The following is a 26,787-nucleotide window of genomic DNA, read 5'->3' as shown; positions in this document are numbered from 1 at the left end:
TGGAGATTTTCTTTAGTTTTCTAAGCATGATTTTCATTGTTTTGGTTTAGGATTTGATGACTAAGTGAAGAGGGGTTGGATGTGGATTGTGGAGGGATGAGACTAGTTGATTGTGGAGGAGTGATGAAGTATATATTGCATATTGGGAGAAAGTGTTGTATTTTTTGGTCCAACTTGTTATGTGCCACAGCTATGGCCTTAGAGTGGCCTATTTGTGGTGGGGCTTGTGGTTAAAGGCTAGCTAGGTACATGAGTGATGAGTTGTATGTACCCTCCTAACATTTTATGTATTGTGTCCGTGCAACGAGGGTTAGATTTTACGAGGGCTAAGTATAATCTCATTCATTGAAGCGTACCTGATACATGAAGAAGAGACCAACTATAGCTTAAGGGTGACCTAGTTCTTGGTGAGCTTGTGGTTAAAGGCTAGTATTAGATATTATGATGGCCATGTGCGGTTTTATTCATTGAAACATATATGATGTGTAAATGGGGACCAATTTGATCTCTTTTTACTTTATATTTTCAATATGAGACAACTCACATGTGAATATCTCAACACGCTTTCTCATATGCGAGTCCTTTGCATTCATCAATATCTGTACAGGATCACCCATGCTCTATCACCTCCGACAACACATTTGGCTCGAGCATGGTACCAACTCTGATATCATGTTAGAGTTTACAGGGCTAAGTACGATCTTATTCATTGATTTGTACATGATACGTGAACGGGAAGATGATCTATTTTTACTTCATATTTTAGATATGAGACAACTACGTGCTTTTTGTTAGTACATTTGTATAGTTTAATTGCACGAAAGCAAGGTCACATAGAGATAGAGATACACTCCAAAATGAAACCAAGGAAATAATTCTTTTTGTGGTTTATAGGTTATGGCACAGAAGCATGCATGATTTACCCCACCTCAAATGATACTTGCTACGAAAGAAAAATGTTTCATCTCATATTTCACTTAATTTACATATGTATTCATTGCTCAAATCAAATATTTTACGTGCGTTACAAATATAATCTATTAGCAAGAAGAAAGTAGAAGATATACAAGATAATTTGGAATATTCGAGGAAGTCGTCTCCCTCTTTCTTGCTTGATTGTTGGAAAGTAAAACCATTTTTATCACTTTTCTAAAAAATTTAATCATGTATTTAAAAGATTGATTGTTGCAAGAAATCCTTTTCGATAAAACTACACGCCAATCATAAGGCTCCACGTGGATGATCGAAGGGCGTAGGGGTAATTTCGATCAATAGGGTGGTGAGGATGAAGTGAAGGGGAGACAAGGAGTGCCATAGTTGATAATTGAAGCACAAAGGGAGAGAAAAAGCAACCTTCTTTTTCTCAATTCAAATTTTCGACTTTGTGGGTATAAAGCAACTATGATGGAAGCTTTTTTGGTACAAGCCATGAGGCATGTCCACCAATTTTCAACCCTTCCAACTAACTAACATATACAAATATACATTTTGCAAGTCCAATCACAATCACAATCACCAATCAATAACAATGGCGGATGATCTTAGGGGCTAGAGGCGGAGGCCGACCCCTCTAGACTGTCGGGAGGCCCTGATTTTCTCCTTAGGGTTGGCCGGAAATGTCATGGTCGGCCCCGATTAACATAATTTATTTTGTGATGTTTATGTGTATATGTGTGGCGAGTTGCATAGAACAAAAAGAATTAAGATAAGAGAGAAAAAATAAGCTGCTAATCTCTTTATTTTATTTTTGGGTCTAGAAATTAGGGTTTTATGTATTAAAATATTGGGGCTTGGTTTTATTTTGATTAAATGGTTGCATTGAAACTATTTATTTTGTTGCTCTAGTTCAAAAATATTAGAATTTTGGCTAAAGAGCTAAGTCTCTACATTAATCGAATTATATTCAATAGATTCTGATAATTTTGTTAAATCCGTAAGTTGTACGTGGACTTTGATTTCATTGATTGGGTTTTTATTTTGAATTTGAATTTAAAAAATGATATATAAAATTGTTCGAATTTATTTCAAAATAATAATTGCAATGGATTCACATAAGTTAAGACTACCTTATTATATGATTTGAACAAAAAGGAAAAAACAAGCTAATTAAGAAGTAACTATATGGAAACTTGTTCAAGCATCATTAATTAGTTCTCACTTTGGGTTAGTAGAGTTACGAATAAACTCGAAACTTAAAATTTATGTATTATTTCTATTGCTTAGTTAAAATTGTTGGGGTTAAGGCATGGAGAAATTGTTGGTCCAGAGTAATCGAAATTGAACGTGAAAGGCTACTTTGCAAATGAATATGACATGCTAAAATTTCGTGAATTTTTTTACCAATCTTCAATATAGTTTGCAAGGGAAGTTTCTCAGAAATTTTAAGTGAGAAAGCAAAAGAAAATGGATGAACGATGCAACACTAATTACAGAATGGTAATGACCTCATTTAGATTTCAGACCATAATTGTGATCATTATGATTTATGACCAAAAGAGCAAATTCTATCAAGCTTTCTGTTATGACCTAGCTACGATTCTGTAAATTAGACTTTAAAGGTTAAAATAAATAAATAGATAAGCATGATGTTTTGATTGAAAACAAACTTGACCTACTAAATTGATTGATCATAAACTTCCACCAACTAAACATCATCTCCAGATACATCAATCGTCCAAGCGTTAGTTTTGATGATTTTTGTCAAAATTCAAAAAAAAAATACGAGGAAAAGCCAATATATGTTTGATTTTTTTATTAAAAAAATCCTATAAAAAATACTACTAGTATGCAATGGTTTAATTAAGTTTTCCAAAAATGTCGATGTGATAATTGGAATATTGATGTGGGATATACATGACTTTTTTCGATATATATATAAAAAGGCTTTTAACCATCTCAGTGAGCAAGATGAAACAAAAAATAGAACTAAAGCAACTAAGTCAATATGTGACTTGCCACAACCTCGGTTGAGTTCAGAAATTCGAGTTGTTACTCTTTTGGTTTGAGTAATTCTTGTTATACAAAAATATGGAGCAGATAAAATCCGAAAATAAATAGAAGACCTATTAGAATTTTTTTATAGTTATGCACCTGATTCCAACATATCTTGAAAAAAATACTTTTGCTTACTATAAATGTAGCATCATCTATTTACAATCAATTACACATTTAATTTGACTTGTCACACCACTTGAAATTACTATACAATCCAATTTCTCATGATCGAAAATTTGAGCATATATCTTCAATTTCCATTTTGACAAATAAGACTCTTCCAACCTCCTCTAGAGTCAAGAAATTATTTGACAAGATTTCACATTCTCAAGAAAATAATTCCAGCCTAGTTATCACTTAGTATCAATCTATAACAATTGGACCTTAACCCTAGCATACTCCTTGTCGATCGCGTGTTTCGTGATAACTAAAACCAAACCCTCAGGCTAGAAAATTCGAAACTGTTTGGGATCGGATCCCAATACCCGTGATAACTCCCATCATTTAAAAATTTATTTGATTTGTATTTTGGGTTAAAGGACAAGATAATTCTAATTTGAATGCTTTTGGAAACAGATTCTGTGACAGTGAATCTTGAAAGATGAATTATGCATGGTAGCATAAAAGAAGGTTCAATTTGGTGGGTTTTGGTGTAAGGAAAAAAATGCTTAAAGAAAGGGTGTCTGTCTTAGAAAGAAGTTTGGATGGTCATCCTTCAATTGGTATAGCTGTACATATATAATTGAGTACCAAGTATCTTTAAAGCCTACTCAACCTACTAAGAAAGATTCTCTTTTCTAGAGAACTATTTCAATCCTACCTTCTCTCATCCCACGGTGCGACAATTCTATGACTTTGTCCGATCCCACGAGTTCCGTTAAGAGAGTTAGTATGTGAGCCCACACACCTGCCCTAGACCTACATATCGCTGTGGGACAAAGACCGATTCAAGTTTTTATGGATAAATATGGACATTTATAAAATAAAATTTATGTACCAATAGATTTCATGATCAACACAACTAAATAAACGTCTAAAAAGAAAGTTAGCAAATTAAAAGGTCAATTGCAACATGACACCAATAAAGATAGGAGATAAAGGAAAGACAGTAGCTAGGTAATAAAACAAGCAAAATCAAGCCAACGAGATTAAACCAGATATCAACACAAGTGACTTAGCACAACCACATCAAGAGCCCATGAGTGTTTATCTTTTATTTTATTTTTTTATCGCGTTCTATCGTTTTTCTTCTATCTTTAGAAATATTTTTTCTATTATTCGTCGTACTTGTTGAGATATTAACGAATGCTTACAATACTTTCGCCTATCATTCCATATCAATGTGTTACAAATTTCGCATGACATTTATTAGGCAACAATGTTTAGAAGGGATCCAAAAAACATCAATCACTTCTAAAATATTTCAAAATTATGTCAATGATAGATTGATAATCTATTAGTTGGTTTAGCTAGATTTGGACATAACAACAATTATATAAATTGTAAAAGGCACACGAACTTGATGTTGAGCAAGGATACAATACATGTTAGTAATATTGCTAAATCAACAACATAATCTAGACCCCTAGCTAGAAGCATAAAATAAAGTGTTAGAAAACATGAAATATCTGGTACTAGAATCCACCCAATAATAAGGATTCCAAAAATAAAAGTGTTTCATAATTATTATTTTAAATTTAGCATGCCACATCATTAATTTTTTGTTAAAAATTAGCTCTAGTATCAAGTATCCTCGTTCCTTGATTCTTACCATTAGTAAAAGTACAATATCAAACAGCATGCCGTAGAACTATTATATCCAATTATCCATGCATGATGAAATGTTTTATTGCTATATACCATCACATTCACCATCTACACAAAATAGTGATGACACATATTTTAATATAAAATTGATAAAATAAGAGAGATTAAAAGAAAAAAAAAGGTTAAAGTCTAAATGGAAATTTCGTCCCACCTTGAGAAAAAAAAACTTATGATAAATATATAAATATATGAAAAGCATAATTATTTTTGGTGGGCGATGCTAGTATAAGTTAGATAATTATTAATGCATGCTTATATCGGTTTCAATCATCATATTCACAACTGAAATCACTCAACTTCATTCACTACATAGAATTATAATTAAAATTTCATTGAACTTTTGTGATCATTTGCAATATTTAAGAAATATACCATTAGATCTCAATCATATCACATTGGCAGAGGCGAATGTAGAAAATATGTTGATAGGAAATTCACTTATTTATATTTTTCTTACATTTTAAAAAATAAATATCAAACTTTTATTGGATCCTCTTCAACTACTTCTTCCTAAACCTCTTTGTTGCACCCATTCGTACATCCTCCGATCCAACTTCCGATATTTTGGTCTTTAGAGAATCAACTCGACAAGGGACGAAGACAATTTTTTACAATTTTAAAGTAGGAAAAAAATATTTTTCATAGAATTATGCAGTTCCAGCTAACAAAGTTGAAAAAATAACACTCTTGGAATGACTTTCAATTTGCATGTCACTTGCAAAACCGGCTAAATAATCAAGCTCAACACTTCAGTTTTTTATTATGTACTACTAATTAAATAGTACTACAATTTTGATTTTAAGAAAACTAGAATTTCTTTAATTTGTAACGGCCTAAAATAACAAACTATGCAAGCAAAAAAAACAGGGAGCTCAAGTTAAAAATCCCACATTATATTGAATAATTTAAACACATACAACAATAAATCTTGAGCTTATTCATTGAAATATTTACAATGCAGACAGAATTAGAAAAAGAAAACCGATCAGTCGTCGAGTTTTCCCCATTTATGAGTGGTTAAAGAGATATAAGCAGAGGCCTTCTCATCGATTCTGGGCTCAGCCACCCACCACCCTCTGTCTTCGTCGCTCGGGTACACTTTGTAAGCTTTCACGTACTCGTCTCTCACCTCTCTCTCCGTGCTTCTGCTCTTGCTCTTGCCCTTGAATAACTTCGCCAAAGAGAAGGATGATTTCTTCTTGTTTCCTTCCCCCATTTTTTTTTCTGATTTAGTTAGGAGATGAATATCAATGTATATAATGTGATAATGATATTTTTATTGAATTTGTGCTGAATTTATAGTGAGAGAGGGAATCTGGAGATGTGAAGGAGCATTGATCTGATTGATGGCTGTGAGTTCATGACCATGACATCACATAGGCTTTGTCTAAGAACATCTTCTGACAGGGGTTGTAGAGGTTAGGTTGTACACGAGCTAACGAGCCGAATAATACCATGCTCAAGCGTAGTTTGTTTAGCTAACGAACGAGGCCGAATGAACTTCTTTAAACGAGAGTAGTTAACCGGAGAAAGAATAAAGTATAGAAGGGTTGATTGTGTCATATTTTTATCATAAAGGAAATGGTGAGACGTCCAAAGAAGAAATTCGAGGAGATGTTGAGAGTTTATGTTTAAATTTATTTTTAGACTACCAAACAATACAAATTAATTAAGCTAAGTTTCGGGTGAAATTATTGTCTATAATGTTCGATTTTTAGGCATTTAGAGTATCATTTGATTGTTTGTCATATTCATTTAGAAAATTCAAGTAAATTTGTTTGTTAAATTAATAATCTACTATTACTATTCCTAAGTTCTATGTTAATCATACTTTTCTGTTTTGGCTAATTCTAAACTGCTTACACTATTTTCATTTTAAGTAATAATTATAATATTCAATTAATATACATATTTAATAAAGTGTTTTCTTATTAAATTAATTTCTTATTATATTTAAAATATTAATTAAATTACACTTAAAATCAATCATAAGTTTACAGACGTAAAACAAAAGGTGTCAGTAACACAAAACGAAAAGAGTATTAAAGATTCTAATATTTTAGAAAAAAAATAAAGGCAACAATATATTTAGCAAAAAAAATAATGGAATAAAAAGTAATTTGATAAAATTTCCAATTGAAAAACATTAAATCACTCACGAGAGTAATTCGTTAGGGTTTAGAGACTCCTATTTATTTATTTCTTATTCAAAAGGATCAAAATCCGTAAGGTAAAAAAATTTCCAGCAATCTTGCCTTAGTTCATCTGTGGGAGCTATGGAAGATGGGAGAGACCAAAGAGATGCGCTGACACTTGTGGCAAGAAAGCCCAGTTTCTCGCTGCCAACCGCTTGCCCCAACTGTCTCCCAGCTTACATTTATCTTAAATTTGCCAACATCCCCTTCACTTTGGAATTCAATCTCATTCATCCCGATTCTGGTAATTCCCCCATTTTTTTTATTGTGTCAGATTATTATTAATTTCAATTTCTGCTGCAGATTTTCCTTTTGGGAATTTTATCGAGTAATTATTCTGCCCAGCTGGTTCTGGTTTTTGGTTTCATATATTTTCACACAATTTTTATTGTTTGTTTCGCTGCAAAATTGAACCTTGCCTTAAACGCCTTGTGATTGAACGAAATAGTTCTTGCTTTGGGATTCTGATTCTACCGAATTAGCTAAAAATTGCTGGCATAAAATGAGCCTTCTGTCAAGGTTAATTTTGGATTATGAATTTATGGATTTATTGTGGTTTTTTTTATATATTCTGCAATGTGATTCGTATCTGCAAGAGTCTGGTTGATTGTTAGCCTGAACACTACAGATAGATCTAGGGCCTTCAGATTGTTGGTTTAGACTGTAGTTTGATGAAATAATTCTCAAGTAATCAGACATTTCCAGATTTTGCAGTAAGCTGTAATCAGGAACCGATACTGCAAATATTTCAAAGTCCAACTTCTCCAAAATCACTGGTAAATAAATCTTTGATGGTTGTTGGATAAGTTATATTGAATATTTGAATGACAGGTTCAAGTTTCAATAACAGGCTCGACTATCTAATAATTTCATGGAAAGAAGGATGAAACTAGCAATGGAGTTAGTTTAATTGTTCCATGGCAAATCTAATGGAATTTATTGATATCTGACTCCATCATGTTTAATCAATAATCTTGACGTTGTTTGGTTCCTCAATCTTATATAAAGCTTTAAATGATCAAAGTGGTATTGTGGAAGAACGATGAGTTTCTATAATGACAGAGGCACATATCCATTTCCTTGAAACTTTCTTTTGACCAGAAGACTTTTTTTTCTTTGTCAGAGCCATTGACTTTCTATATGGGCAATAATCTTTCTATTAGTAACAGCAAACATGATATTTGGTTTTTGCTTATTATGCATTGAAAATCATTTAGTGTTATAAGTATGCATCTCTGCCTCTACTTGAGGCCTGAAGTATGTATATCTCAAATAATATATATTGCATTGTATCCCTACCAGATCAGATACCCTTTGTTGAGTCTGGTGATTATGTTGCTTATAACAATGAGAACGGCGGAGTCCTTCAGAAATTAAAGGAAGATGGCATTGTTGACTTGGACGCTGAGGTCAGTGGGGTACCTGAATGGGTTTCATTCAAGGCGATGGTTGAGTCATGGCTTGCTGATGCAGTCTTGTATGAACTATGGGTGGGTTCTGATGGAAAGTCAGCACACAAAATTTATTACTCTGATCTCCCTTGGCTCATAGGAAAGATTTTGTACTATAAGCAAGTCTATGCGGTGAAACAACTACTTGGGATAACATCAGAGAATGCAGAAAGAAGGGAAGAAGAGGTATTTCTGTTAGGACATATTTCTTTCTACATCATGTAAGCATATCTATCTAATGGGTGAAACAACTATTTGGGATTTCAGCTGCTTTTCTCTATTGATATGTGTGCTATCTTGTGAGGATGTGTAACACATAAAACAATACTCCTACATCAAATCTGTCAAGTTATAAGGTTCTGGATGGAACAAGATCTAGATTCTAGACCTAACCTTATTACATATGTTAGCCTGTTTGTATTCTCAGCATTCGCAACTGTCCACGTGATGAATAGAAGTGCATATTATAATGGAAACACACACACACACACACATGTATATCTATATATATGCATAGTTTCTTATGCATCTTGTTGTTTGCATAGTGTGGCTTATTCTGCTGTTTTTATGTGCAGATATATAGAAGAGTAAGTGTGGCATATAGTGCTCTGTCAGCTAAGTTGGGGGAACAGACATTTTTCTTTGAAGACAGGTGATTTCCTATGCTCTGTATAAATCTGAATGACTGCTGCCTTTTCTTGTTTTATACTTTCCCTCGTCACCCAAAATATTGCACATTTTGCCATTTTGGAGTGTCCCATGGATTAGTGCCCACTTCTCTTTTTGCTATTTTTGGACACAGTTCATGTATATTTTATCCTCACTTTCTACTCCTATTTACAACTTTAACACACATGGATCTCCGTTTCTCCACTCACAACACAGTTCACCTAACATTTATTAAGACCCATGCCACACAGCCAAGTGTACACTATTTTGGGGGACGGAGGGAGTATTTAGTAACTGCTGCCTAACACAATGTTTCCAATGCAGGCCAACAAGTTTGGATGCAGTTTTTCTTGGTCATTCTCTGTTTACGCTTCTTGCTTTACCTGTAAGTACTTCTAATGGTTATATTTGAGTCATCATTGTAATTGGAGACTTCCTTGCTGAAATGAGTTTTGAATTTTTGGAATCTATTTAGCTTTACAATTGTCAGATATGGATGGTTGTGCTTAAGATATTGATACTTACTCAGCAACTTGGTACTGGGTTGGCTATTTGATGAATTTAAGTATTGAATCATGTTCTTTTAATAGAGAGTAGTACTATATATAATGAAAAGCTTCTTAATACATTCCTATGTTCTTACTTCTTACCCCATAGGAAACATCTGTTCTAAGAAGCAAGCTCTTGGCTCATGCTAATCTTGTGAAGTATGCTGAGAATCTTAAACTGGAGTATATAGATGCCAGTTCATCATCTTCATCAGTTCCTCAATCAGATCCCTCATCATCAGCTCCCAAAAGAGGCCCTTCACATTGGAGTGAGTCACTTGTAACTATGTTGCTACCCAATTTTACTAATTGTACATTGTCTATGTTGATCCACTTACATGTTGTTACATTGTCTTTGCTTTAGAAAAGCATGGACTCTTTGAGAAACTTCTAAGGCTATATTTGGTTTCTTTTGGAGTACCTACAACTATCTAGAGATATGTTTGGCAGTTACTCCTTTTGGGTCGTTTTTAAAATGCATGATCTAGTTAATGCAAAACACATTCCTTTACTATGATAAAGCTACTTGATTAAGGTCCGAGTTTTCATATTTGATTTTTTCATGTTGAGAGGTTGAATCATGTTCATGTGCTTGTAGTTTCTGTTGACAATCTTTAGCTATTACTATTTGCATATTTCGTAGAATTAACCCATTGACAACAAATTTAGGTTCAAAGCCAAAGAACAAACCTACTAGGGAGAAGACAGAGGAAGAGAAGAAGTTCAAGAGACGCGCTAAATACTTTCTTGCTACACAGCTTGTTGCTGTTTTGATTTTCCTTTCCATTCTTGGTGGTTCTAATGATGCTGAAGTGGAGCTTGGTGATGATGACGGCTTCGACTATGAGTAGCAATTACCCTAATGATTAATTTTTTTTTCGTGTTTTTCTAGCCCGACTTGGACTTGCTAGGAGTTTGAGAAAATCTGCAAGTCACTGGGTTTCTATTTTCTGACGTAGTCTGCTAATGAGTTTTGGACTAAGGTTGAATTTTCTCTTGTACTAAGCTTTTGAAGCTGAGAATAGCATAAAATGCAGTTTTGCCCATGACAGAGATGGATTCATAAACTGTCAATTTTTTCCATTCTTAACTGATTATTGCTTGTCATGTGTCTATATCCAAGTCCAAATCATTTATTTATTCATTTTGTTATAAACTTTTGAGTGACTTTTCTTTTGTAATTCTAACTATGTACATAATATTTTTTTCTCTGTTCGTTATTAATGTCTCATTTAACTATGTAATTTTAAATGTATATTGTTTTATCTAAACACGATCAAATGACTCTCATCATTTCAAATTTGGTTATAAAAAACAAAAATGGATTTGTTGCTTTTGCTATAAATATTTGTCTTAAAATATTACTAAAAAGGTTATCGGAATTTGGGTCATTTTGCGGAATATGAGTTATATGTCAACAATTAACTTCTCATCTCTATAATTTTGATCGTTTCTAGATAAATATGACCATGCTTTAATATATAGGTTAATGCAATAAAGATGCCTATTATATTGTGAGGTAGTAAAAATATTTTGAATTATAACCAATAATTTAATATTTGTCAAAGAAAACATATGCTTCCCAATATTTTATTTTGTCACGCAAAGAATTCAACATTTTAATACCCTCTCCGTCCATGATTAAATATCTCATATATGACCGGCACAGGTTTTAAAAAATTGTTCGACTTTATAAAGAAAAGTGAGTAGAAAAAGTTAGTGGAATGTGGTTTTATAATAAAATGCGAGTGAAATGTGGTCCACTTACCAAATATAAAAGTAAAATGAGAATTATTTGCTGACGGACAAAAAGGTAAAAAAATGAGTCATTTAATGGCGCACGGGTGGAGTAATACGTATTAATATTGTCAATAAAATTCGAACAAAAATTTAGTTTTAAAAGCCGAAGCTTAACGAAAATTGTGTACTCTATTCATAAAATAATCAACGATATGATTAACCAATACCTAACCACCGATTGTCACAAATTCTTATAACATTCTCACTGATGAATCCGCGAATTTCTGATGTTAGTGAATGCAGGAAAATACAGATCACGACACAAAGAATTTACGTGGTTCGATTTACTGAAGTAAATCTACGTCCACGGGAAGAAAAGAGGGCAGAGTTGTATTGCTTGATCTGTTTTCTACAGCTTACAAATACAAACTTGCTATTTGATATTTTATCTCTAGAGAGCGAGAGAGAGGGAGTCCCCCTAATCTATTTGATCTAAGTTCTATTTATACGTTGAACTAAGATCGTGGCTTGCGTCACCACTAATGATGGTTGTGGATGTCGTGGAGGTCATGCGATCCTGCATGGGCCCACTATCCTGCATGAGTTAATGACTGCTTGACACCACTAAATAGATCGTGGGTGTAGTGGAGATCGTGGAGGTTCTGACATGAGTTGACTATCTCCCAGTTCGGTCAAATACTGAGACCGAACTGCTGAACTATTGCCGAGCAGCTTTTGCCGATCTGAGAGTAGAGCTTGAATGGTCGGCTTTTACCGAGCTGTAGGCTGGGGCCGAACTCTTTGGTAATGCCGAACTGATTGGTCGGCTTGTACCGAGCTGTAGGCTGGGGCCGAACTCTTTGGTAATGCCGAACTGATACTCTTCCTTGGGCTTTGGGCTGATGGGCCGTCATTGCTGTTGGGCTTGTTTAGTACGCACCCCATCACTACCCCCCCCGAAGGGCGAAGTGAATCACTTCGGCGAAGTGAGTCACTTCGGCATTCTGGATAAAGGCAAGGGGGAGGCTGATGTCAGGGGACGTGCCTTGCACGTGACTGCATTAAATGCGACAGTAAAATCCGGCCGTTGAATCCTGAAAAGGTGGGATTCGAAACGGTGCGACGATTTTGAAATCTTCGCCGAACCTGATAAATACCTCCTTTCTTCATCATTGAAGCACTTTTGCGACTGCTTCTTCTGCACTCTATCTCCTTTGCGTAAAAATTTCCTTCCGCTTTCAAGAATTTCTTCAGAATTTCTTCAGATTTTGCAAAGAGTAAGAACCATGTCTTCTTCTTCTTCTTCCGAGTTAGGTAGCGGTAGGAAAGGGGGCAAGGGGTCTTCTGGCCGGAAAGAGTCCGGAGAGAAGACTGTAGAATACTTTCACAGCGTCTTGAGTAAGGACACCGTGATATCTCTACAAGAAAAATATCTTCTTCCCGGGGGGAAGGCGGTGGTTCCCGACGATGATCATAGGGCTAACGACCCGCCGGAGGGTTATGCCACCGTTTACGAAGCCTGCTTAGAATGCGGGCTTCGTTTCCCTCTTCCCCCACCTTTTGTAGAGCTTCTTGATTTTTTTCAACTCCCTTTAGGTCAGGTGACTCCGAATTCTTGGAGGCACTTGTCGGCTTTTGCTGCCGAACTCCGTAGGCTAGATAAGGATCTGTCTCTGCGGGCAATCCTTAATTTTTTCCAATTTAAAAGGAAAGGATCTTGGTTTTACTTGATCCCCTTACAGCCTTTTAGGGCGTTCTGCAAAACCAAGTGGCCGAAATGGCAAAACCGCTTCTTTTTTTATAATAGGACAGCGGCTCCGGGCTTCCCCTGGAGAGGGCCGAAGTCCGTGATTCCTCATCCTCGGTTAGAACCGTTGGCCGAGCTCGAGGGCGAGCTCAATAAGATTCCTATGATTAGGAAACAATACTCGGAAACTGAGCTCGTCAAGGGCGACCTCGTGTTCAATATCTCGTCTTCGGACGAAGAAACTGAGGGTGAGGATTTCTTTTTTATGCTTTACTGCTTTAGCAGCGAAAACTAACCTTGTTTCCTTGCTTTTTGGCAGTGTACATGCTGAATAAGGCTAGCCGCAAATCTTCGGAGTCCAAGGAGCCGGAGAGGCCGAAAACCACCAGCTCGGCGTCTGATGCCGAGAGGACTCCGAAAAGGCAAAAAACCTCTTCGGATCCGAAGAAGCCGGAGTCGACTTCGGCAAAGGGGAAGGGGAAGGCCCAGAAGCCCCCGAGAGCGCCAGAGAAAGACGTGGTCTTGGCGCCTCCTTCGGAACATATCTGTGAGCCGTTTTTATGGCCCACGGACTTCGCCGAGGTGAATTCTCTTCTTGATTTTCTGGCCTTGCTTTTTTTTCCTGTATTTTTTGTGGCCCCTTTGTTGACTTTTTTCTTTATTCATTTTCAGAGGAACGATATGCTCTCCAAGCTCGTCGCCGTCGAACTCTCCAAAGCGTCCAATGACTATGCTGAGATGCAGAGGAAGTTGGCGGCTGCTTGTCATCGGGCCGAACAGGCTGAGGCTAACTTTGAGAAGGCCAGAGCTGCTAGGATTTCGGCCCAGGATGAAGCTCAGTTTGCCAAAAACCAGCTCGTCATCCAGCGAGAGCAGACGAAACGGAGGGATGCTGCTGCCGTGGTTGCCCAAGGGGAGGCTCTCCGTGTTTACACGGAGAAACTCTTTTTGAGCAGCCAGTTCTCGGCCTTTGTCGGTAGTCTGGTAAGGCTAATTGCTGATAAGGGCGAGCAGGGGGCCGACGTCGTGCTGCCTCTGTACAGCCGAGAGATAGCAGCTCGGCTTCAGAATCTGCCGCTCCTTGAGGAGCTCGCTTCATCCTCGGTCCTGCTTTCTGCAGACCGAGTCCGGAGTTGTCGAGCTGATCGGGACGAGAACCTGGAGGCTATCTTTGCCTCCGTGGGACCCGTTTCACCCGCTTCGACTTACAACGGAGAGGGTGAGGCCGAGCCGCTGGAGCGGGAGGCCGAAGTCGAGCGGGCCGGGCATCCGGAGAAGGAAGCCGATCAGGAGGCGGAGGCGAGGCCGGCAGGATGCGAGGCCGAGGCTGAGGTAGCTCAGGAGAAAGAAGCTGAACCAGACCAAGGAGCCGGAGACGAAGCTGGCGGAGTATGATTTCGTCTCCCTTCTCTTAGTCTAGTTTCTTCCTTGTACGGTGGCCTTGAAGCCCTCTTAGTGTAAAAAATTTTCCTTGTGAATGAAAAATTCTCTACACTTGTCTTCGTATAGCTTTTCGTACTCGCCTTTATTCCTGTTGTATTTTACTATCTGCTCGGTACAGCTGCCGAACTAATATAGCTGCTTTGTACTCAAGGAGATGGAGATACTTCACTGGAAACGGCTGTACTCTTCGGCTTTAGACGAAGCTGAGAAAAGAGCTATAGCCGATCAGACGAAGAATGACGAGCTTCTGGCTCGTTTAGTGAAGCTGGATGCCGATAATAAGGACTTAGAGTCCGATAAGAATGATCTGGAGGCCGAGCTGAATACGACCATTGCTGAGAGGACTGCGTACGAGGATTACATCCGTGTGCGCGGGGGAATGACCATATCAGATGTTCAGAGTCGAGTTGACGAACTGTGGGAGGAATATAATGTACTCCGGAGGAACAATGCGCTGGAGAGCTCGGCTTGCCAACAAGTCGTGACATCATTGCGGCGCTGGGCCTCTCGGTACGACATAGTTCTTGCCCGGCGTCCCTCAATTGAGAGATTCCTCCGGCATTTCCCGCCAACAGATGCTAGTACTCCAGCTCAAACCTCTGATTCACTTGCTCAAAACCCTACTCCAAGTCAGCAACGAACTCAGGGACAACCGGAGACGTCAAGTCGAGGACGGACTGAAGTTCGCAGAGGAGCTGTGGTTATGAGTGAGCAAGATCGGCAAATGCTTCGTGAAGAGACTCTTCGCCGCCGAGGTGCTAGGGCTTCCCGGGCTCAGAGAAGAGGTGGCAGGTCGATTAGAGCATCTCGTCGACCTGCTTATTCTGCGGCTGCCTGGAACGCCCGAACTCAGCTTCACGAGGATTTTGTGAATAGATGGCTCAACTTTAGCAACCCTGGACAGTAGAATAGTCCTTTGTAATAGCGTAACGCCATCTCGTAGGGTAGCGGAGTTGTATGCCGAACAAGATTTGAAAAATGAAATTTTGTTTTCGCTTCTAACACTGTATTTACAGCTTAGCGAAAAAATTTCATCGTACTTGTCCTCGGTCTTATGAAGTAAACTTCTTTGACCGGACTTGGTCCTTGGTCTGATGAAATAAACATCTTTGACCGAACTCGTCTTTGGTCTGATGAAATAAACATCTTTGACCGGACTCGTCTTTGGTCTGATGAAATAAACATCTTTGACCGGACTGCAACATTAGTTTGATATTGTCCGCTTTGAGTCAAGCCGCACGGATTTATTTTTTGGTAACTCCCAAAAGGCCTCAAACTAATTGGGGTGGACAAGAATTATATACACCTTCCAACTTCCCTCACTTATCCAAGGTGGGATGAGTTTGTACCCAACAAACCTCCCCTCAAACCGAGACCACATCGGGAACGCAATCGACACGAACATGGGTCGTTCCAGCCCTGACCCCTGGATCATCCAGGGCCCAACTTTAACCCGAGTCTTTTAGGGGTCGACCCTAACCGGGGCTCATCCAGGCCCGACCCATAGCCGCCTGGGCTCTGGTACCAGTTGTTGGGATCATCGACTATACATTAGTTTGATATTGTCCGCTTTGAGTCAAGCCGCACGGATTTATTTTTTGGTAACTCCCAAAAGGCCTCAAACTAATTGGGGTGGACAAGAATTATATACACCTTCCAACTTCCCTCACTTATCCAAGGTGGGATGAGTTTGTACCCAACAAACCTCCCCTCAAACCGAGACCACATCGGGAACGCAATCGACACGAACATGGGTCGTTCCAGCCCTGACCCCTGGATCATCCAGGGCTCATCCAGGCCCGACCCTAACCAGGGCTCATCCAGGCCCGACCCATAGCCATCTGGGCTTAATACAAACAAGAGGATAGAGGAACAATACTAACTAAGTTGGCTTATTTTATGGAATAACTAAGCATAATTATTTTTATAGTTTTCGTTTCATCAACTATAATTTCACTATATTTATATTTATTCACAAACTTTTTAAAACTGTTGTTAAAAATATGTGGTACTAAAAATTTTGAATTGTTGTTGTATATATAGATATTAATGACTATTTAAAATATAATGATTTTAAATACTCCATTCGTTCTATAATTAGAGTCATGTAGTGCGGGCACTAGTTTTAAGAAATATAAATAATGATGGATTGAAAAAATCAGTAAAATATGAAGCCCACTTTTTATATTGGTTTTATAATAAAATGTGAGTGAAATGAGTTAGCGGAATGTGAGACCTACTTTCTATTTATGGTCAAAGTGAAATGTGACTCGTAGTGTGGAAACGGACCTAAATGGCAAAACTTGACTCTAATTACGGGACGAAAGGAGTAATTATTTAAATATTATATTTATTATTATATCCGACCCCACGGATTTCATTTTCTGGATCCGCTATTGGGCGTAGGTGTGGGGGCGGAGGGAGGGGTCTTGGGAGAGGATGAGTTAGGTGATGCAGGGGGTGGTTTAGGGGGAGGTGGATTAGGGTTTGGTCCAAGAAAGCAAGCCAGCCTTTGGATGACCCAATGCATTGGAATTGAGTGTTTTTGAGGTTTGGTGGGAATTTGAGGTTGTAGGGTTTGTTGTTTTTGAGGTTGTAGGGTTTGTTGTTTTTGAGGTTGTGGAATGAGAGGTGTTGGATTTCTTGGTTGTTTTCGTCGGCAATGGGAAGCATCAAGAATGATGAACACATATATTGCGAGGAATTTTTTTTGTGAGGAATTTTTTTATGGATTTAGTGATAAAGTGCAAACTCATATATTGTACAAACTCCAAACTATGATTTAGACCCTTAAAAAATATCAATAGACGACAAAATAGTAGCTGTCAAAGCATCAACCGTTGACACTGTGTTGACATTTTCTGTTACTACTATTTTATCATCTGTTGACATTTTCTAACAGTCCAGATCATAGTTTGGAGTTTGTACAATATTTTAAAGTTTGCATTTGATTACATTCCATATATATATAGACAACCAAAAAAGTATATTTTCCTTTCGAAAACTAAATTCAATTAGGAAAGTTTCCATTAGAAAACTATCCATATGTGATTATATTCTTTCATCTTTCAACTTTATTTGTTGTAAGATAAACCACGTTTTTAAATAGGAGAACTATCAATTAAAAAACCTCTACACTATTAATTAAGTTTGGATTATGTTCGATGATATCAATTCAGTGTCCAGGCCAAACTATATATTGAATCTCAAGTATACGTACTCCTACTATACAATTGATTTGAGTTACGATTTCTAAAATTTTCTCTCTTTATTTCTCCCTCTCACGCCGCCGCCGCCGCTCCAAACCCTCATACTCACGCCGCCGCCGCCGGTCCAATCAGATCAGACCGTACCGTAGGTATACTCTAGAATTCATTTAGGCAAGAATCTGCTTTCGGGCTCCAATACGCCTCCATCTTCTCTTTTCTACTTTTTTTTTTAAAATTCAGCATATTTGCAAATTCAGGCCATGGGAGCTCCGAAACGACACCGTAGCACCAGGGACGAGGAGAAACTCACTGCCAAACAGAGGAAAACTGGTAAACATGGAGGTATTAACAGAAATTGAAATTTTGCTGGGTTCACCATTCCCTAGATATGCTCTATGTATTGTATAGAGATTAAAAAACTTGAAGTCGGATATGAATGAGAAAGGAACTTCATGGACTATATACATGTGGTGCAAAAGTAATTACCGATATTTATTTTGCTGATTGGTTTGCTCTTCCGTAGTTCTATAGAGCAATAATTATTTGTAAACTTTTTGAGACTCCAAAGTAGAGATCTACTCAATTTTCTCCGTTTCTGTTGCATATAGTTTAAGTGCTTGTCACAGGCATCGATAATCTGTTTTGAGTTCTAACCATCATTGCCCTTTTTGCTTTATGTAGTAGATGATAGTGTGTCACCTAGGAGTGACATTGCTGGAAACGATAAGGACCACGAGGAACCGAGTGAAGATGCTGGGGAAGATGATTATGATGTAATATCTGACTCAGACGAAGAAGCCATGTCAGTAGCAAACAATCAAACCCTTTCAGATGCATCTTCAAACAGGTATTATGCTGTTCATTAACACGTCACTTTCATGTATATGCCATTATGCCCATCCTTCATAGCATTAAAATTGTTCCTAAGGGTTTGGATATTCATTATTTTTAAGGAAGAGGGATCAGGGATGTTTTCTACACTTGGATATTGATTGCAACTAGAAGCAATATGAACCATATGGAAATCTGAATGTATTCTACTGCTGGGAAGAGCGCTTCCTGATATGATTGAAATAACGATAGAAGTTTTTGATGATGAATGTCGCTAGACTTTTTTTCATGATGTTACTTGAGTTTAGCTTCTCTTTTTCTAGCAAAAATCATGAGTCATATTCTTCTGCTCGCATCACTATTTGTGCCTGTGATCAATTCCTAATTATGTCATCTAGAAAGGCATAATTTTGAGCCTGATGCTTTATGCCTTTAGTTTTGTAGAAGGAATCTATGTAAGTTTTACGGTGTCTCTAACATTGTCTTCTTTTAAAGCCAACTAAAGAATTGTACTCCATAAGATTATCAGTGTGTATAGAGATGCCCAAGCTGATAACTAGCAGACTGGTGGACGACTGAAGAACTTTTTTTTAGACTTGGAGGCTTATGGATATTATGCAGGCGCTCTCCTCAGAAATACTATACATTGTATCTAATGCTAAAGAAATATGTCCATTGATACAAATTGTGTTGCAGTTTAGCTCTTCTTCTAATTGTTTAACTTTTTGTGGGTATTTGGAAATGCAAAATGCTATCTTACATTTGAAATCTTGCTTCTTGTTGCATCCTTATAAACTTTACAGTAGAGTTTTCTCTGCTTGCAGCAACTTTGACAATCATTTGAGTTACAAATTGGTATCCACCGAGGTGGACTCGTTGTTGAAAAGGAAATGGAAGTACACATGGAAGGTGCCAACCATTAACATGTCAAACTGTCATTGGAGAGGAACAGGAGAATGCATTAATAAGGTTTCTCAAACCTTTTGGTTTTCCCTTTATGTTTTTACTTCATGTGATATCAGATATTTGATTCTCAGTTCTCTAGGTTTAAATTTCTCAGTGAACAATTATTTTCTTGAAATTTATATGCAGTGGTTGTTTCCTTTCCTAATTCACGGATCCGTTTTTTTCTAGTTGTTCAACCTGTATGCTCTGTATGCATGCTTCTATTGCAAGTGTCAAACTCTTTTTTGTTGAAGTCAAGAATGTGAATTGAATGAGCTGATAAAAATACTTGTGCCTTAGAAGTTAGAACACAGCATAGTTTTGATTCAACCGGCTAGAGTTATGTTTTTTATGAAATAATGATTCTTTACTGGAACTTCCATGAGTTTTGTTTTATGAATTCTGGGCATTATGTGTTTTTCCTACCTGACATATGATGTCCCCTATTCCCTTTTAAGAACTTAATATTAATGCTGGATTTTCAAATTTAGGGATCATATGGGACAGTATTCATATTGGTTCTTACACTGCTTTTTTAGTTAAATTTCTGTTGATGCATGCTAACACAATATCTTATATAGGATCTGGAAACAAATTCTCTGTCTGTTCTCAAGCCAAGGCTGTACAAGCATTGGTTGGAAAGCTGCAAGGCATCAGGCAGCAGTGAATCTCATCAATCTAAACTAAGACCATTTTTGTCAATGTGTAAGTAAAATAAACAATAGCTTCTCTTTAGCAGATATATTTGAATTAATGTCGTAAACTGCTAAGAGGAATGGAATAAGTTGTTGGAGAAACCCATTCCACAAATGTATGCTTTATTGTAGCTCTATGACTATGAGAGGGAAAATTGAATTTGCATAAATTTCTGTTAAATACATATTGCAACTGAGCTTTTGGGGCACTTGAGGCATGTCTCTGAGTGATTAAAAAGCTTTATACGGTAGTATATGTGTCCAAGTATGTGAACAGAGAACTCATACGATTTCCATATCAAGTTGTGCCCCCCCCCCCGACTGAATCTTCCCAATTTTGGAATAAATGTTTCTTGACTTGTGTCTTTCATGAAAATGTATTTCATGAACTTGTGTCTTTTAATCCACTCTTGTTTTATTAGGGAGTGTTAATGAGTTCCTAATGCCACTTGTAATTCTATGGTTTACTTTAATAGGCAGCAGCTATTGTGATATTATGCACTATAATAAGAAGCCCTTTTACCTAAAAGGATTGGAAGAAGATTCAAACATCATGGATGCATATCTCCTGCATTCGGTATATACTTGACTTGCTCTATTTTTTTATAAATATGTACACGATTACAACCACAAATGTTGCCAACCTATGTTCTCTATTCGGCATGGACTATCTTCGTGCTACTTTTTTTAGCTGTTATTGTCTTTATCATTAACTTAAGTGATCATATTATACAGTTGAATCATGTCTTTAAAAGCAAGGATCTCATGGTAAAAAATGAAAGGAAGTTGGCTAAGAATCAAGGAAGTGTTGAGTGTAAAAGTGTTGATGATGATGATGCTTACCGGGACCGTGGCTTCACTCGCCCTAAGGTATAATCTGCTGCTTTTTGACCCTTGCTATTTTGAATAGATTTATCTTATACAATACCTATATCCTCTGATTTTCTTATATTTGTTTTTCTTCAGATTCTGCTTTTGCTGCCTCTAGCAGGAATCATGCGCAGGGTTGTAAAGAGGTTGATAAAGTTGACTCCAACCAAACATAAGGTAATAGTATTAAATACTAGTAATAATTATCGTAGTATTGGTTGTTTTTTTGGTTATAGTTATTTTCTGGTTTTCTGCTCACTCATCAACTTTCTCCTAAAGATAATTTTTCTGTAATGCCATTGCAACCGTGTTCAAATGAACACATATCTACTCAATTTTCATTTTGACACATTCCCTATATTGCTTGAATGTTAGTAATTCAATCTTGTTGATATAATATTTATATTCTAGGATCTATCCATATCAATTACTTAAACGAGAATATAGAGATTATAAACATTATCCCTTTACAGGCAATTGTAGAGGATTTGGAAAGATTTTGTGAAGAATTTGGTTCTGGAAGATCTGAGGACAAGGACGAAGATGATGATATAGAGAATTCTAAACTCAAAACGTCTGGAAAACCTGCAGACTTCCAAGCACTTTTTGGCAGGGGTGATGACAACAACGACCACTTCATGATAGGCATAAAGTATACTAATAGGTAATCCTGGCATGTGGTTCACATCATAACAATTTCTTGTAGTTTTCTTCTCTTGACTTTGTATGCAGTAGTATGCTCTCTTCTACGTAGTGCAAGCACAATCATTTCTCTCTCTTTTAACTTTCTTAAAATACTAGGTACATGAACTCCAGCAAACTGTTTAGATAGCATCAGAATAAGTATTTGAGAGATATCAAAATAGTTTTGCGAGCAAAGAAAGTGCCCAACAACTCTAATTTTTTTCTTGTTCTGTAGGGGTATGAAGTTGTATGGTGATTTCTATACTTCAGACATCATTATTGCTTCTCCTCTCGGCCTGATCACTGTAAGGATTTCTTTATTACAAATGTTACTCTTTCGACCACAACTGTTAGCCATAGGCATGACTCGGTTCTAATTATTCACTTCTTTTGTTGCAGAAAATTGGGGAGGCAGAAGGTCAAAAGGAAAAAGATGTTGATTATCTTTCTTCTATCGAAGTAAGAAAGTTGTTTGTTCTCCATGACTTACGTTGCGAAATTTCCAGTTTAAATGATATGCTGATTGATGAGAATTTTGCAGATCTTAATCATTGACCACGCAGATGTTATGCTGATGCAGGTGTGTGAATTATTAGTTTGATGTCCTACACTCATCATATTTGTTGCTGATATTTATTCTTTGATCGGTTTTGTTCTATGATATTCTCCAGAATTGGTCCCATGTGAATACTGTTGTTGAACAACTGAATAAGCTGCCATCTAAGCAACATGGAACTGATGTTATGCGCATAAGACCATGGTATGCATTTGGTTTATTTTCATCTTGCCTATAATTTTTGAAACCCTGAGTATGTGCCATTGATTCCCATAATTCTGCAGAATTGATACAAAGGTTTAGAATGTGTCATTCAAGAAATTACACTAGATGGCCCTTGACTTTTCCATTTTCGTATTATATTGATTAGCACTTTTTTGTTCCAAAGTAGGAAGTGATGAGGCTCAGTTGGTAATTTGTCTGGGAAGTGAAAAAGTTGAGCTTTTAATTGTTTATCTACTGGCCAATTGTTATTATATTATTTTTTGTCATTAATTGTCTTTGTTTTTCAGGTATCTAGATGGACATGCACGTTTCTATCGGCAGACATTAATCTTAGGCTCTCATACAAATCCAGGTACTACAGTTGATACTATCTGTTATGAGTTTTTGTTAGTGCTGTAATGCAAATGGAACTTGGAAGCACATGCACGAGACATGGAAGAAAATAGATCGTAGAAACATAGTACAGTAAATCCTAAGATTCGATAGTAATCAGTGTTTCTTTCATAATGAACACTATCATCTCTCTTCTTAACATTTTCTGAATGCAAGTAGCATGAGTAGATACAGCTTTTCCGATTTGGTTTTAAGTTGAAGTATCTTTTTTAATGTTCTTATTTTGTTACTTTTGCAGAAATGAATGCCTTGTTTAATCAGCATTGCCTTAACTACCAAGGAAAGGTATGCTCATATTCTCTGTATTGTAATTCATTCAAAGAACTAAGTTTACCTTACTTCAGTGTGAAATTTGTTTCACAATGGTGCATTCTTCCTTGCAATAGTCATTTCTATTTGATTACTTTTGCTAAAATATTTGGATAAGACAAATAAATCTTAATAGTAACTAGCCGGTAATATGTTTGCTACATGTCTTCCCACCTGGAACGTTTTTGGTTCAATCCATCTGGTGAGGATGTCTTCATGATGTTCATTGTTGCAGGTTAAATTGGAGTGCACATATAAAGGTGTTCTTCCAAAAATATTAATTCAAGCGCGACAGGTAAACTCGCCATTTGTGACTTTATGAAATATTACATACTATAAGCACTATTGCGGAAGCATATGATTTGCGGCTAGGTGTGTTAGATAGTTTCATGATCTAACAACTCATCTGTCGAATTTGCAGATCTATGAGCGTTTTGATATAGAATCAATAGTTGAAGCTGACAATGCCCGTCTGAAATATTTCTCTGAAAAGGTTTATCACATATGCTTCAGTCTAAGCTGTTAAATTCTCATATATTTACCATCAATTTTGCATATAGTAGTAATATTTTTTTTGACTTTCAACTAGTACAAACACATCTTATACTGGAATAATATCTTTTACGGGTTGTCTTCTACAACTGCATTTCTTCATTGATGGGAAAAGCTGACATCGGTAAATATATTTTTTTGCAGATCTTCCCAAAGATTAAAGATTCTATCCAGGTGATACGAGGCTTTATATGTATATGTTTCTAAAATTCAGTTTCCACTGACAAAGGATTCACCTTTCTATATGCTTCCTTTTTCAGGATGGTGTGATGATTTTTGCAAGCTCTTACTTTGAATACGTAAGACTCAGGAATTATTTGAAATCTCAGTCTGCTTCGGTCTGCTTGTTTGGAGAGTAAGAAAATTATCATTTCTTTTTCTATTTATAAACTCTTGTAGTATCTTTTTTGTATTATCCATTTCCATTGTTTCAGAATTTTGTAGAGCATTTTCTTAGACAACTAATGATTTTCTCTTTATTTAGGTATATAAAACGAAATGAGATATCTCATGTCAGGGGTGAGTTTTTCAGAGGAGAAAAGAAAATTATGCTCTACACTGAGAGAGCCCACTTCTATTACAGATACAAGGTTAGTCTAACTCCCGTGGATATTCCTTCGAATACTGCACTGCTTAATCCTACCAATACCATGTATAATCCCCTTAGCCATTATAGGAAAAGAACTCATTATTTCCAGCGTCTGTTAAAAACATCTGCACGTGGAACTTCTCATTTAAAGATGGACTAGTTTTACTTACTAATAGTCTGCCTTGGAACGGTTATTTCTTAGTATCGAAAAACCTTCCACATGAATGTCAATGCATATACAGATTCAAATTCAATGTCGAGTTGTATGGCACTCAACCCTTCTGTAGTCAAGAATTTTCTTTTCTCTGTCATAACTTAATGCTCTTTTCAATAGATTCGCGGTGTGAAGAATTTGATAGTCTATTCCTTGCCGGAGAGAGAAGAATTCTACCCACAGGTATCTTTGCATTTCTCTGGTTGCAGTTGTTTCCTAGTTTCATGTCTGTATTCCTTCCCTATGATTGTTACTTAATTGTGCAGATTATTAACTTTCTGGAAGAGTCCGACAACATGAATTGCAGAGTACTATTTTCTCGTTTGGACAATCTCCGGGTATCTCTCTTGTACTCTGTCAGTGTCAAAATCATAATATAGGCCATTTATCTTAAAAATAATTTGTTTTCAAAAGGATAGATTAGTAGCCTCATTGTTATATTTCTAAATTAAGAATCTAAGATCACTGTTAAGAAGAATTATTAATCGTTGCATGCTTTTGTGTTCGTGCTCAGCTTGAGAGAATAGTCGGAACTACTGCTGCGAAAAGGATGATCAATTCTGATAAAGGGGTGTTCGTTTTCGCTTAGAATTTGTTGCAAGATGCGGAAATCATGTTACCTCGTCTTCAAGATTTGTATTGTTCAAGAAGTATTTATTCCCCGCGTGTTTGGTAGCTGTATCACCAATGACTTCGAGCATCGTTGAAGTTTTCAACTTCATCTTTGCACAATTTTGGGACTCACATGTCACTATTTTGTAATTCTTACTGTCAGAATTTGAATAATCTTGTGTTTGTAACTTATAATTCGAATAATCTTGTGTTTGTAACTTAGCAAGTATTATGCAATTCTTAACGTTTAGTTCCCCCATCATTTTGCTTAGTGAAATTGGTTCTGATTGTATCTGAAGAGTCAAAAACAGAATCGACGCGAGATTCACGAACAAATGTGAGACGATATTATTACGAATACAAAACAAACGAAGGTGATTACAACACACTATCACTTAGCTCGCTACTCAATCGGAGAATACAACTCGATTTTGGATCACTCACCTAGCTAGCTCAAGAATCACAAAGTGTATTCACTTCTCTATCTAGTTTCTTGAATCACACGAATATGGAGAAAAACAAGATGTGAAACTGAAAACTGAAGAAACTTATTGTTGTAACTGAACGAGCTGTTCAAATACAACGGTTGTTAGCCGAGCTTAATCGAGCTCGGTGTTGGAGAAGCTTAATCGAGTTCGGTGTTAGCCGAGCTTAATCGAGCTCGGCCCTCAATAATGACTTGGGCCGATGGTTGGTCCAGCCACACCAAAGCCCAACAAATCTCCACCTTGGCTGCATCCACCATCCGGCCAGCCAAAACTCCACCTTCACCAAAATTCCCTCATCTTCTTGCAGTCAAGTTAACCAAGTCTAAACAATGCTCGAACTTAGCACTTGGTAGGGGTTTAGTCATCATGTCAGCTGCATTTTCAGAGGTGTGGACCTTCTTGACTGCCACCACGCCTTTGCTTATCTCATCTCTTACAAAATGAAGTTTGATGTCGATGTGCTTACTTCTCTCATGGAAAGTCTGGTGCTTGGCCAAGCTAATGGCGCTGTTGCTGTCACACAAGATAGTTACAGCCTCTTGCACCACACCAAAATCCCCCAATATTCCCTTTAGCCATTTAGCTTCTTTAACCGCTTCTGCTAAGGATATATACTCTGCCTCCGTTGTAGAGAGCGCAACCACAGATTGGAGATTAGACTTCCAACTGATTGCTGTACCAAAGAGCTTGAAGATATAGGCAGATTGGGATTTTCTGCTATCAATATTTGCAGCATAGTCTGCATCACAGTAGCCTATGAGCTCATCCTCACCGTCTGCTGTGCAGAACAACAATCCCAAATCTTGCGTGCCCACCAAATACTTCATTATCCACTTCAAGGCTTGCCAATGTGTGCTACCCGGGTATGCCATGTATCTGCTGGTCAGGCTTATGGCGTGTGACAGATCAGGCCGAGTACACAACATCATGTACATAATACTCCCAACAATACTTGCATAAGGCACCTTAGACATCAACTTCCTTTCCTGATCATTAGCTGG

The 26,787-nt window shown here is 37.1% G+C and overlaps 2 protein-coding genes across 5 annotated transcripts; both read left to right on the top strand.

Annotated features, from left to right (window-relative positions):
- The first annotated feature begins 6,988 nt into the window (after positions 1 to 6,988).
- On the top strand, positions 6,989 to 10,751 carry LOC121747610 (mitochondrial outer membrane import complex protein METAXIN-like). The gene is made up of 6 exons (XM_042141678.1): positions 6,989 to 7,260; positions 8,319 to 8,653; positions 9,043 to 9,119; positions 9,461 to 9,521; positions 9,794 to 9,953; positions 10,354 to 10,751. The coding sequence occupies exons 1-6, from the start codon at positions 7,098 to 7,100 to the stop codon at positions 10,533 to 10,535; spliced, it is 978 nt and encodes a 325-aa protein (XP_041997612.1). The 5' UTR covers positions 6,989 to 7,097; the 3' UTR covers positions 10,536 to 10,751.
- A 7,169-nt stretch (positions 10,752 to 17,920) lies between these two features.
- Positions 17,921 to 25,560, top strand: LOC121748345 (U3 small nucleolar RNA-associated protein 25 homolog). 4 transcript variants are annotated; one of them, XM_042142636.1, is made up of 23 exons: positions 17,921 to 17,972; positions 18,081 to 18,165; positions 18,505 to 18,670; positions 19,479 to 19,623; positions 20,181 to 20,304; positions 20,771 to 20,871; positions 21,030 to 21,164; positions 21,261 to 21,341; positions 21,638 to 21,828; positions 22,084 to 22,153; positions 22,248 to 22,307; positions 22,390 to 22,428; positions 22,520 to 22,608; positions 22,917 to 22,981; positions 23,261 to 23,307; positions 23,567 to 23,626; positions 23,753 to 23,824; positions 24,028 to 24,057; positions 24,144 to 24,238; positions 24,368 to 24,473; positions 24,807 to 24,869; positions 24,953 to 25,024; positions 25,201 to 25,560. In XM_042142636.1, the coding sequence occupies exons 2-23, from the start codon at positions 18,084 to 18,086 to the stop codon at positions 25,273 to 25,275; spliced, it is 1,968 nt and encodes a 655-aa protein (XP_041998570.1). In that variant the 5' UTR covers positions 17,921 to 17,972; positions 18,081 to 18,083; the 3' UTR covers positions 25,276 to 25,560. The 4 variants fall into 4 exon arrangements, with proteins under 4 accessions (XP_041998570.1, XP_041998571.1, XP_041998573.1 ...); XM_042142637.1 differs by having other exon boundaries at positions 17,929 to 17,972; positions 18,508 to 18,670; XM_042142639.1 differs by having other exon boundaries at positions 17,941 to 17,972; positions 18,081 to 18,153; positions 18,508 to 18,670.
- Positions 25,561 to 26,787: the final 1,227 nt, after the last annotated feature.

Source organism: Salvia splendens, chromosome 9, assembly GCF_004379255.2.
Source record: "Salvia splendens isolate huo1 chromosome 9, SspV2, whole genome shotgun sequence".
Taxonomy (NCBI): domain Eukaryota; kingdom Viridiplantae; phylum Streptophyta; class Magnoliopsida; order Lamiales; family Lamiaceae; genus Salvia; species Salvia splendens.
This window is presented reverse-complemented; position numbering and strand designations above follow the sequence as displayed.

What these genes read in the sequence shown, in the direction of transcription:
- LOC121747610 (XM_042141678.1), top strand. Translation starts at nt 7,098, where the DNA reads ATGGAAGATGGGAGAGACCAAAGAGATGCGCTGACACTTGTGGCAAGA. An exon ending in TCTCATTCATCCCGATTCTG is followed by an intron (nt 7,261 to 8,318) that starts GTAATTCCCCCA and finishes TATCCCTACCAG; the next exon opens with ATCAGATACCCTTTGTTGAG. An exon ending in CAGAAAGAAGGGAAGAAGAG is followed by an intron (nt 8,654 to 9,042) that starts GTATTTCTGTTA and finishes TTTTATGTGCAG; the next exon opens with ATATATAGAAGAGTAAGTGT.
- LOC121748345 (XM_042142636.1), top strand. Translation starts at nt 18,084, where the DNA reads ATGGGAGCTCCGAAACGACACCGTAGCACCAGGGACGAGGAGAAACTC. An exon ending in AGATTAAAGATTCTATCCAG is followed by an intron (nt 24,058 to 24,143) that starts GTGATACGAGGC and finishes TTCCTTTTTCAG; the next exon opens with GATGGTGTGATGATTTTTGC. An exon ending in TCGGTCTGCTTGTTTGGAGA is followed by an intron (nt 24,239 to 24,367) that starts GTAAGAAAATTA and finishes CTCTTTATTTAG; the next exon opens with GTATATAAAACGAAATGAGA.